General features: G+C 37.8%; 1 protein-coding gene across 2 annotated transcripts; it reads left to right on the top strand.

Annotated features, from left to right (window-relative positions):
* Positions 1-2,832: 2,832 nt before the first annotated feature.
* LOC116200281 (flavonoid 3',5'-hydroxylase 2-like) lies at positions 2,833-11,551 on the top strand. 2 transcript variants are annotated; one of them, XM_031531119.1, is made up of 5 exons: positions 2,833-3,120; positions 9,386-9,784; positions 9,891-10,106; positions 10,206-10,535; positions 10,725-11,357. In XM_031531119.1, the coding sequence occupies exons 2-5, from the start codon at positions 9,437-9,439 to the stop codon at positions 11,355-11,357; spliced, it is 1,527 nt and encodes a 508-aa protein (XP_031386979.1). In that variant the 5' UTR covers positions 2,833-3,120; positions 9,386-9,436. The 2 variants fall into 2 exon arrangements, with proteins under 2 accessions (XP_031386979.1, XP_031386978.1); XM_031531118.1 differs by lacking the exon at positions 2,833-3,120 and having other exon boundaries at positions 9,336-9,784; positions 10,725-11,551.
* Positions 11,552-12,148: the final 597 nt, after the last annotated feature.

Raw genomic sequence — 12,148 nt, 5'->3', positions numbered from 1 at the left:
GCCAACGTTGCCATCGGGATTTCCAATGGTTTTGGGATGACAATTACTTACTAAGCTAGTGTTTGATTTCTAAACTAGTGTTTGATAAATTAAGTGCTTAATTAATTAATTAAGGGAAGAAATATGTAAAAAGAAGGGGAGAATGAATAAAGATGAGATAAATTTTGTGAGGGATAAAGATCACCGATAAGTGAAAAATAACTTATTTCATTACACCAAAATTTTCTATCAATTTCATTGAGTGATTTTTTGGGTAATGATAGTGTTCATTCCGTGTATTGCAACAGTTTTTCGCACGTATTAATTTATTCATTTACTAATAACAAAATTTTAAAATTAAATAATGGGAGATTTCATTGAATAAAATTCTAATATTGGTCGGTTACTTTTTCAAAAACACTTTGAGTATCCACATAATTATTTTTATTATATCATTATATGATTGTTTCGAATTAAATTGTAACTATTTAATATTATTTTGAAAGTATTTTATACTCAGATTTTTTATAAGATTTTATTTGCACTTTCATTTTTCAATTAGTTATTTAGAAATTATGGTCAACACACGATTATAATATTTATTTTGTAATAAATCAAATTTAAAATTGAGTTGGAAATAGTTTTAGCTATTCTAAGAATAACATTTAACATATTTCTAAAACTATTATCCTTAATTGTAATGCCACCAAGTTAACTTTCCCTTATTTGTATGGGTAAATTGCATTGGTGGTCCAAAAAGTTTTACAAATGTTTCAATATGGTACATAAAGTTTTTTTTGCTACTTGATGGTACAAAATGTTTCAAAGTTGTTTCAGTATAGTACAAACCGTCATCTTGCCATTGACGTCGTCAAGTCGTCATTTACAAGATCTGTAAATTTTGCACCATCATGTAACTTACGTAAAACATTTTGTATTATTAAGTTACAACTTCAAAACATTTTGTACCATCATGTAACGTCTCACAAAAATCGATTTTGCACCATCAGCGTCGACTTGACGGTGTCAATGGCGAGATAACGGTTTGTACTATACTGAAACAACTTTGAAACATTTTGTATCATCAAGTAGCAAAAAAAATTTTTGTACCATATTAAAACATTTATAAAACTTTTTGAACCATCAGTGCAATTTACCATATTTGTATGTTTTATTATCTTTGGCGATATTAGGTTCTCATTCAAGGATGATATTAATAATGCAATTGAGATATCAAAATACGCAAATAGAATTTGCATAATAATATCAAAATTTATAAATCACGAATGCATGTAACCACCTTATCGTTTCTCACTTGTTTTAATTTAAAATTATATCATATATGTGGTGTAGTGTTGTGCATGTTAAAGTTAAACCCCACCTCTAAAGAGGAGAATGTAAGTTTAAATACCAGAAAGTAAACTTATTGACAGGAGAAGTTGTTAGCGATATTTCCCAGAGCCCGTTTATGTATTTCAGATAAATCCTTTTATGGCAATGAAATTTATTCTATTATTCATATATTGTTTATATTTATTAAAATAAAGTCATTAAGATATTTTAAATGCTCCATTCTTAAAGAGTTAAGAATATGAGTGACGGAGTAGTTTGGTAAGAATATCTTTAAACTGTTCGCGATCGTATGAGACTTAACTAGACATTATTTCTTCGGATAGATCATCACCTCTGCCTATATCCATGATTAGTATAGAAATACTAATGAAAATGGAGTAGTGAGTCTCATGCTATGTGATGACGGTTGTCAGGCAGACATGTGGACACTTATATGATAAGTTAATCAAACATGACGTATAGATATTGTTCACATGGTATCGTCACCATTGTCAATGAACATTATCTAGACTATATCGTTGTATATAGTCCTTAAACCTAAGATGGTACGGCTGCCTCGTATATAAGTGATTAGGATTTGCTGTTGCACATACTTGTGCTCTACATGGGTAACCGACAAGTGTGGTCCTAGTTAGTTATATATGAAGACAGGTGATCGATTAAGATATGATTTATTAACTTGAGTAAGCAGGGAAATGATCCTATGGATATGAGTTCGATTCTGGATCAAGTAATCCTTGGCCAAGGTAGTTGAGCTTAAACGGGAAAGAGTTTATGTTTTTAGTCATCTAAGAATGGAGATCAAAGATTCATATGATCGGCTATAGAGTTTGACATTCACCATGACTCTTGCTAGATCGGGATTCTATAGTAAAGGGACATGCATGCATATGATGTATAGCCATTGATTCATCACAGTGTATTAATTATACATTTCGTCACTGTTAGGATTATTATGATATGATGTTAGGTGTCACTCATGACATTTGGAAGTCGAAGGGCATTTTGCGAATTGTGCTTTTGGTTTCAGAAAGAGTTTCTGGTAGTGTCAAAGAGTTGATGTTATAACCCTATTGCCTCTCAGTGATGAACCTAGTAAATTACACATAATAGGACCTATGAAAGCCAAGATCGAATCGATTCTATTTAAGGCAGTTAATTGGAGATCGATCGTCGAATATGACTTGCAATGTGATTGCAGGGATGCTAGCACATCTCGAAGTTGATATCGATTCATGGGTGAGTTTCTCACAAGGAAATAGGGAAATATGAGAGTTTCTTTAAAAGTTTCCTAAAATAGATTGTCTATAAGTAGAAACTATAGTCAAGGACATTATGATCTTTTACTTGTATGGCTTGTGACTAGTTATGAGATAACTTATAATGCAAGGACATAATAGTGATTAATTAATTAATGAGGATTAAATAATAATTGCTATTTAGTCCTTAGGGCTATGTTAAGACTCTATATATATATACACTTGTAGTCGTCTTGCATTACAAGTTGATCGAAAACCAATCAAGCGAGTCGTTAAATAAGAGAGAGAGAGAGAGTCGGCCGAGTCTTGCCCTAGGTAACCGTTTCCCCTCAATTCAGCTGAGGCCAGCCAAGGATCCCTCCTTGACAGTCGTTCCCTCCTCGTGTCTGTGGGATTCCGATCGTGTTGTTGATCGCGGACTGGAGTTCCTAGGATCGTGTGGACGATTCTCTGGGCGAGTAACCGTTCGTGTGGACGAACTAGAGGCCAAGCACTTGAACGACTTATTTCAATCCGATCGATTCAAAAGGTAAGACAAGGTAAACCCGTTTTGGATTGTTTTCTTGTTGTCTAATTCGATGGAAGTGCTTACCATATCAATTTATATTAGGGTAGTGTTTGATGAGATCAAACTTCAAATTTTAAAAGTTGTAATTTCTATTTTCGCTGCGCTCGGTGTAGGGCTTTCTAACATTGGTATCAGAACCCCATTTTCAATCTATTAGACATATCTAGTAAAGTTACCTCGTAATAGAATAATCAAAATAATGACAGGAACCATCATTTCAATGACAGCTATTGACGATCGAAGAATGGCTCCATTTGACACCATAGAATGGAGGGGACGGATCTGAAAATGACGCGATCGTCTTGATTGGCAAATAAGTATTATTGTGCTGATCGCGATGTGAATCTTTATCTCGCTATAAGCAAATATATTTTGCTCGAGTATGTATCATGGCTTTGATCTTCGTCATCACAACTCCAATATAAATATGTAACAAGAGTGTTTCCTTGGATGCCTATATTTACGTATAAAACTTAATTAGCTAATTATCCTATATACAGTCATGCTTGAAATATTACTAGCGACTTTTCAATCGAATCATCAAATATCATAAATGATCAAATAATGTATATATGTTATATATTCTTAACAGAGGAGTTAGAGAGGTTTTATATAATAATTGAAATTAGTGCAAATACGAAATACCAAGAAGACGAACATTGCATTTTCGTATCTTATTAAAGAAAATTAGGGCTCTCTCGTCTTTACACATCGAAATATTTGTCTTTTAGCATACCTACTTCTTCATGATCCCTGAAAAAGAGTTCAGATTTCAGTAAGAAATTTAAATGTAAATAAATTAGGCTACAATTAATTTTTTCAAGAAAATAAAAAATAGAGCAGAAAGCTATTAAATAAATAAACGGGTCATATTTAATAAGATTAATTTTTTATATTAGACAGTCCTGGTATCAGAACACAAGTTCGAAAAGTTAGGCCACCCACGTATTTGCCCCTCATTTATTCAAAACTAATTCAACACACTGTGAGAGGAGATATTGAGTAACAAATAAATAATACCATATTTAATAAGATTAATCTTTTAAATTAAATAGTATTGATCACACGGGGAATGATGAATAATGGATAAAATTTTTCTTCCGAGGGTATCACTAGCCAACCACGAGGTGTATACCATAATCGACAACCTAAGCTCTACATAGATGAACTTCACATGTACTTTTTTTAAAATAATTAATAATGACTCATATATGAGTTAGAGAAATTTTGCGAAGTTTATGTAATAAAATTAAGCTACAAAAATTAAGAAAATTATAACAATTTTTAAACTTATGTAATATGCCATGGAAGATGCCGAATTCAATTAATTTAAATCGAGAAGAGAGAAGAAATAACGGCAGATTAGGTAGTAAAACCCTCAAGGCGAGGGAAACATCCACAGACAAAACATAAAGATTCCATTAAACCAATAAACTGGAGATTACACACTTGTATCTCCCATTGCTCGTCAAAAGACCCAACTCGAGAATAGCCTTACAATTCTCTTAATTCTCACAATTATCTCACTCTATGAACTCTAGAGACTCCAAGAGAGTAAGTAAACCCGAGAATTCCTAAGAAAATTACATGTGATTTCCACACAATGTGTTGTCTTGATGCTAGATCATTTTTTTAAAATAAATACAATACATTCTCAATATCTCAAAGATATTATAATCTGGGATATTTTTCCATTTGAAATATTCTAAAAATATTCTAGAATTATCTCTAACATCCCATAGAGATAGTTTTTCTATTTAAAGATTTAAAAGATACAATGAAATCCCTACAAAATAGGAAATATAATATTAGGAGAATCTAAGATCTCGCCCGTTTCTTTTTATTCCGATCTCATTTTCGCTCCTGTTTTTGGGTCTTCGGGTTCTCCACTGAGTACGAGACACATCTCAACAGATCTCCACATTGGCTCATATTCCGCCAATTTCGCATCGATCTAGACTCAATCTGCTGTGTCACAACCATTCACGGGCTCCACATCATCCTATGCGATTGCTCAAGTCCAAGCCACACTTGGGCTCCTCCAAGATGTCGGGCTTCCTTAGCTTTCCAGTTGTGCGCACTCCAAAGCTGACCCAATGACAAGTTGTATTCTTAACTTCAGCATCACATGAGATCATCAACTTCGCAAGTCCACAGCGTTCCCATGGTTTCAATTGCTCACTCTGCCTGTCTCATGCATGCTAGCTATTCCACCGTAGAGATTTCAACCTCCATTCAGATCTACCATGAATAACCTCTACACTAGGCAGAGTTGTCGGAGTTTTTGACCTAAGCTCTACCTTCCTCCCGAGCTTCTCCACCTATCCTCGACATGTGCCCTCAATCTTATCGGTTCTGAGCAAGTCACCACCCTCCTCCAGTGACTCCAAGTACTTTTCTCCAGGAGCCAGACACTCGACCGCTGTCGTTAAAGCCATTCCTTGCAGAACATATAAGCCCTTCTGCAATAGTTCCTTTATCACCACGAGAGTGCCCTTCGAGATTATTACGGCTCCACCTTGGCACCTGTACTTATAGTGAAGCTTGTCAAGTGCACTCAACGAGATCAGATTTTTCTTTAATCTCGGGAATTGCTTATCATCACCTAGTAACATCTCACAACCAATATACAGCTTGATTCGCACTTCTCCCACCCCAACAACATCGCATGTGTCACCATGAGCCATAAAGACTTTCCTACCTTCTATGAACCAATAAATAGAAAATAATCCTCTATCATGACAAATATGAAAAGTGCATCCGAAATCAAGAATCCATGATATACGTGATGTGCCAAATGTATCGAGAATCTTGGTACCTGCATTCCTATTACCTGCTGCTGTAAGAATATCTTTTCCTTTGTACCTTTCCTCGGCTATCACCTCATCTCTCGAGAGCTCGCATTTCTTGTCTCTTCGCCTTGGACAGTCCCTCTTGAGATGGTCTTCTTCGTTACAGTTCCAGCAAATCGATGTTCTACCCCTTAACTTGCTCTGACCATGAGACCCCTTCTTGTTCAATCGGCCCATTTCTACTAGGCCTTTATTGTTGTCTCCATAGTGCTCCATCACCTTCTTCTGTAACTCTTTCGAGTTCAACGAAACCTTGACATCTTCCAATGTGATGCTTACCATATAGCATGGTATTCATGAAACTCTCTTATGCCTCCGGGAGAGAATACGACAATAAAGTCTGATCCTCGTCTTCAATCTTGACCTCCGCATTTGCGAGATCCACCACGATTTGATTAAAGAGGTTCCCGTGACCACTTATGGAGGTCTCTGGACTCATCTTCAACTGGTACAGTCGCTGCTTCAAGTACCACATGCTCATCATGGACTTTTGCTGATATAGCGATTCCAGTTTCACCACACTTTCGGTGCCGAGTCTTGATTGCATACCTCCCGTAGAACTTTATTCGACAGGTTCAATTGAATGACGCTTAGAGCTTTCGACATCAACGTCTTCCTCTCCTCTAATGACAAGGTCACAGGTAGCTTCCTCCCTCCTTCTAGTGCTCTCTCAAGGCCTTGCTGCACTAGCAAAGCCTTCATCTTGATTTTCTATAGCTCGAAGTCATTTGATCTGTCAAACTTCTTCACCTCGAACTTAGATTCCAACATCTTCTTCCTCTTCGAGACGTCACTCTAATACCAATTTGTTGTGGAAGATGCTGAATTCGAGAAATTTAGACCGAGAAAAGAGAAGAAGTAACACTGGGATATACGTAATAAAACCCGCAGGGTGAGGCAAACATTCACGAACAAAGCAAGAAGATTTCACTAGATCAATAAACATAAGATTACATACTTAAGATCACACTCGTGTTTCGTAGCTCCTGTTACAAGACCCGACCCGTGATTAGCCTTACAATCCTCTCAATTCTCACCACTATCTCACTCTATGAACCCTACAGACTCCAAGAGAGTAAACCCGAAAATTTCCAAAAAGATTATCGGTGATTTTCACACAATGTGTTGTCTTGATACAAAACCCTCACCCCTTGAAATAAATACAATACATTCTAAATATCTCAAATATATCTTAATATAATCCTAAATATTTCCTCATTTGAAATATTCTAAAGATATTTTAAATTATCTCTAGGGCCTAGAGTAATTTTCATATTTAAATATTTAAAAGATATATAAGAAGTATAATCTCGGGAGAGTCTGTGATCTCGTCCCTTCCTTTTTCATCCGATCTCGTTACCACTCCGATCTTCGGTTTCTTCATTGAATATGAGACACATCTCAACATAATTCAAACAATACAATTGTTTTAGGAAATCCACACAAAGCAACGCACGGGGCATTTTTTAGTACCCCGTCAAGTTCAAGTAGAAACCTGAGCCGGGAATATACGAGTAATCTTGCCAGAAATCAAGAGGAAAGGCATTGCCAGCCAAAATAGGGGAGCAAGTATATAGATATAGTCACGCATATAATATTTATATATATAATATTAAAAAGCAAATTTTGAAAAGAATTTGCATGGCAATCTGCCTTTTTGAGTCAGATTTTGGTACCTATGGATATTTTATTAAAAAAAAAACGAACAGAGAAAGCAGTGGTTCTAATGCAAGTGGAAAAATAATTCCCTTTCATGGATAAGTCTTCTTTTTCCACCCAATTTTGTCTTTGCTTTTTTTCACGGGAAAAAAAGCTCATAAAAGGAGATATCTTAGCACGAACGGTGTCCGCCTCCATCTTCTTTTTGCTCGACCTGAAGAATCTTTTCCGATTGGAAAGAAATCACGGGTTTTCCGTTGTGTTCATACCGATGGTTCGATATGCTTCCATTGTTTTAGACATTCCATCACACTATTTTAAAATGGGTAATGTAGGATTTGACTTCGTTAAATCAACTTTTATGTTGGCCATGCCAATCCAAGTGGCAGAAATAGCAAATTATTAAAACCAATAATTTCTGGAAAGAGACGTTTGGAAAATTGTATCTTTAATATTTCCCTCCTTTCTTTACTAAACATATCATAAATTATTACATTTTCTTTTTAAAGGTTATTACCCATGGATTTTATGGTTTCACCAAATTTTTAAATCTATCATATATTTTAAAAATTACCCAAAATATCTTATGATTTACATTTGGTTCCAAATCTATCACGCCGTCAATTTAAAGGTGCAATGCAGTGACGCATGTTCTCACTTTACTATAAAGAAATTGCATATTAGATATTCAGTGGGACCATTCGTACCATTTATTAGCTATTAGAATTTCTATTTCACTTTACTAAGCCTACGAATTTCCCTTATAACCGAAAAGATATGATCCATCTTTTTTTAATATTTTTTTTGTGAGACTATGAAATATTCTCATTCTATTGAAGATGCTACTTCTTGCTCTGGTGTGGGCTTATCCTAGCAAAGAATTGTTTCCATTGAGATTCGACCGCTGTGCTACTAATAAGATCTGTCCAATGACAATGCATATTTTATCAATCGAACTACAAGTCGTAATTTATATATAAATGATTGATTTTAAAATTTTGTTTCTTTATTATTATTTTATTTGGGGTAATTACACTGGTAGTCCAAAAAGTTTCACTAATATATCAAGTTGGTCCAAAAAGTTTTTTTTGCTACTTGATGGTACAAAATATTTCAAAAGTGTAACATGATAGTACAAACCGTTATCTCACCATTGACACTGTCAAGCGAAGCTGACGTGGCCGAAACGTGGCCGACACATGGCTCTGATATATTTTTAAGAGTTGGTGGAACGTTACATGATGGTTCAAACTCTTTTGAAATTATCACTTAATAATCCAAAATGTTTTACAAATGTAACATAATGGTATAAAATATTTCTTTAATTAACTTAAAGGTCCACCCATGTCAATGGCGAGATAACGGTTTGTACTATCATATTACAACTTTGAAACATTTTGTACTATCAAGTAGCAAAAAAAACTTTTTGGACCACTAGTGTAATTACCCCTTTTATTTGAGCAATTGTTGATCTTTGTTTCTTCTTTTTTTAATAATTTGGACCGGTAGATCTCTAAGATTAGGAAAAACGTGATATGAGAATGTGTTTGCCCTAACAAGCTTGAGACCAGAAACGAATGATCATCACCGGCCGTTGAGACCACCCGGGTAGCCTTAGGATGCCAACTGTCCCCGACCTTTGTTCTCTCTATAAATACTCATTACATTCTCTTCATAGGGAAACATAATTAATTCTAAGGTTTGTCTTTGTAAAGTGTAGTAGCACCTGCACTAGCACTAGCTGGACATAGTGTCAGTGTGCCAAGATGAACAAAATCCTTTTCCGGGAGATCGCCATTGCGGCGTTTCTCTTCTTCGTCGTTAGGCTGTTTGTGAACACCCTCTCCAGCCGGAAGCGCCCAAGGAAGCTGCCCCCGGGCCCGAAAGGGTGGCCAATCATTGGGGCCCTGCCACTGCTGGGGAGCATGCCCCACGTTGCCCTGGCCAAGATGGCCAAGAAGTACGGGCCGGTGATGTACCTGAAGATGGGTACCTGCAACATGGTTGTCGCCTCGACCCCAAATGCTGCCCGGGCATTCCTGAAAACCCTGGACATCAACTTCTCAAACCGGCCTCCCAATGCCGGCGCGACCCACCTGGCCTACAATGCACAGGTAGCTAAGAGTTAACGTATATCTGAAACTCCAAACATAATAACGGATTAAAATTAATATTTGAGACATTATAACATTGGAGTGCACTAATCTATGCCGCGTGCAGGACATGGTTTTCGCCGACTACGGGCCGAGGTGGAAGCTGCTGAGGAAGCTGAGCAACCTACATATGCTCGGAGGAAAGGCCCTCGAAGACTGGGCTCGGGTACGAGAGTTTGAGGTCGGGCACATGCTCCAAGCCATGTGCGAAGTCAGCAAACGCGGCGAGCCCGTGGTCGTGCCCGAGATGCTGACTTACGCTATGGCAAACATGATCGGGCAGGTATACATGCACTTAGGCTTTCTGTACCTTTTTCTGATCATCCGGCTAAGATGCAAACATGACTTGACTTATGCTGATCGAAATGATCTGATTGAGCAGGTGATACTCAGCCGGAGGGTGTTCGTGATGAAGGGATCAGAATCCAACGAGTTCAAAGACATGGTGGTGGAGCTGATGACTTCGGCGGGGTTCTTCAACATTGGGGATTTCATACCATCCATCGCGTGGATGGACCTGCAGGGGATCGAGGGAGGGATGAAGAAGCTGCACAAGAAGTTCGACGTGCTGATAACGAAAATGATCAAGCAGCACGCTGCAACAGCCCGCGAGCGCAAAGGGAAGCCCGATTTCCTCGACGTCGTGATGGCCAACTCCGAGCTCTCGGAGGGAGAGCGACTGACTGTAATTAACATTAAGGCACTCCTTTTGGTATGTCCTTTTCATGTTCCTTAACATAGTCAAATTATTCCTTTGGAGATTTTTTGTAAAAAATTTGAGCGTAATCAGGTCCTCGACAAAATTATTACAATTACTAATTTCTCCACATTAAATGGACTTTACAACTATACTTGGATCAAATCTTAATTTTCATTATGCACGTAATTATTCTGCCGGTAGAATTTATTTACTGCGGGGACCGATACCTCGTCGAGCATCATAGAGTGGGCGCTTGCGGAGATGCTGATGAATCCTAAGATCTTCAAGCGGGCCCATGAGGAGATGGACCGGGTCATCGGCCGCAACCGGCGACTCCAGGAGTCCGACATCCCGAAGCTCCCTTACCTTCAGGCCATCTGCAAGGAGTCCATGAGGAAGCACCCCTCAACGCCCCTGAACCTGCCCAGGGTCTCGACCAAGCCGTGCGAGGTCAACGGGTACTACATCCCCAAGGGGACCAGGCTGAGTGTTAACATTTGGGCGATTGGGCGGGACCCAGACGTGTGGGAGAACCCGCTGGACTTCACCCCGGAGAGGTTCCTCGACGAGAGGTACTCCAAGATCGACCCGCGGGGGAACGACTTCGAGCTGATCCCGTTTGGGGCTGGGAGGAGGATCTGCGCCGGGACAAGGATGGGAATTGTGCTCGTCGAGTACATACTGGGGTCGCTGTTGCACTCGTTCGAGTGGAAGCTACCAAGCGGCGTCGGCGAGCTCAACATGGACGAGGCGTTCGGGCTGGCGTTGCAGAAGGCCGTGCCTCTCTCGGCCCTCTGTAGCCCTAGGCTTTCTCCTAGTGCGTATGCATCTTAATCAAATCATCATCCTATCATATTATATTAATAACTATATATATATATATACATATATGTCAATTATGCGCACAAATAAAAACATATGACTATGTCTAGGCTCCTGTGCTGTAAGGGTCAGTGAGTTGTTCTGTCACGTAATGTTTCATTAATTTCATATAATTACGCGGATCACGTGTTTACGTTTTTTATCTAGCTTTCCGAAGTGTTATTTGGCGCAGTCTATATTTGGTGATGCATTCGTTATATATAGTATGGCAGGTGAGAAGCGATTTGACCGAATGATCAGATAACGTTTTAACACAAATAACCATGAAGAAGTGTTTCACTTTAGGGTGAGACTTCGGTGCCCATATATATGAGCAAATATTAGACGAGTATTACTAATTTATTTTGAAGTGTAACACCCAATGAAAATGCATGAAGGTGGAAAACTAGCCCCACAATAGGCTTACAGATTCTCGCTTACAAGCATTTTGATTGATGAATGAGTGATACTCATTAAATATTTTCTCTATATATAATATATTATGTTTAATTAGTTGCAATTATATTAGACTATCTCCACTCTTTGGGTCTTTAAACCGAGCCATGCTGTTGTCACATAAACGTCACATTAGACAGAGACTCACTCGCCAAAAAAAAGACTTGCAACTCCAGTCACAGTCTCTGAGTTCAAATCTCTTAATAGACTCCACGCTCTAATTGATATTAATCAATAATAAATAATTTACGAATGCTTAATAAAATTCATAAAATAATTTTAAACTTACATGATGGGAAAAAAAATAC

The sequence above is a fragment of the Punica granatum genome, chromosome 3, assembly GCF_007655135.1.
Source record: "Punica granatum isolate Tunisia-2019 chromosome 3, ASM765513v2, whole genome shotgun sequence".
NCBI classification, from domain to species: Eukaryota; Viridiplantae; Streptophyta; class Magnoliopsida; order Myrtales; family Lythraceae; genus Punica; species Punica granatum.
The sequence above is the reverse complement of the archived record's forward strand: the minus strand, read 5'-3'. Positions and strand labels throughout refer to the sequence as shown.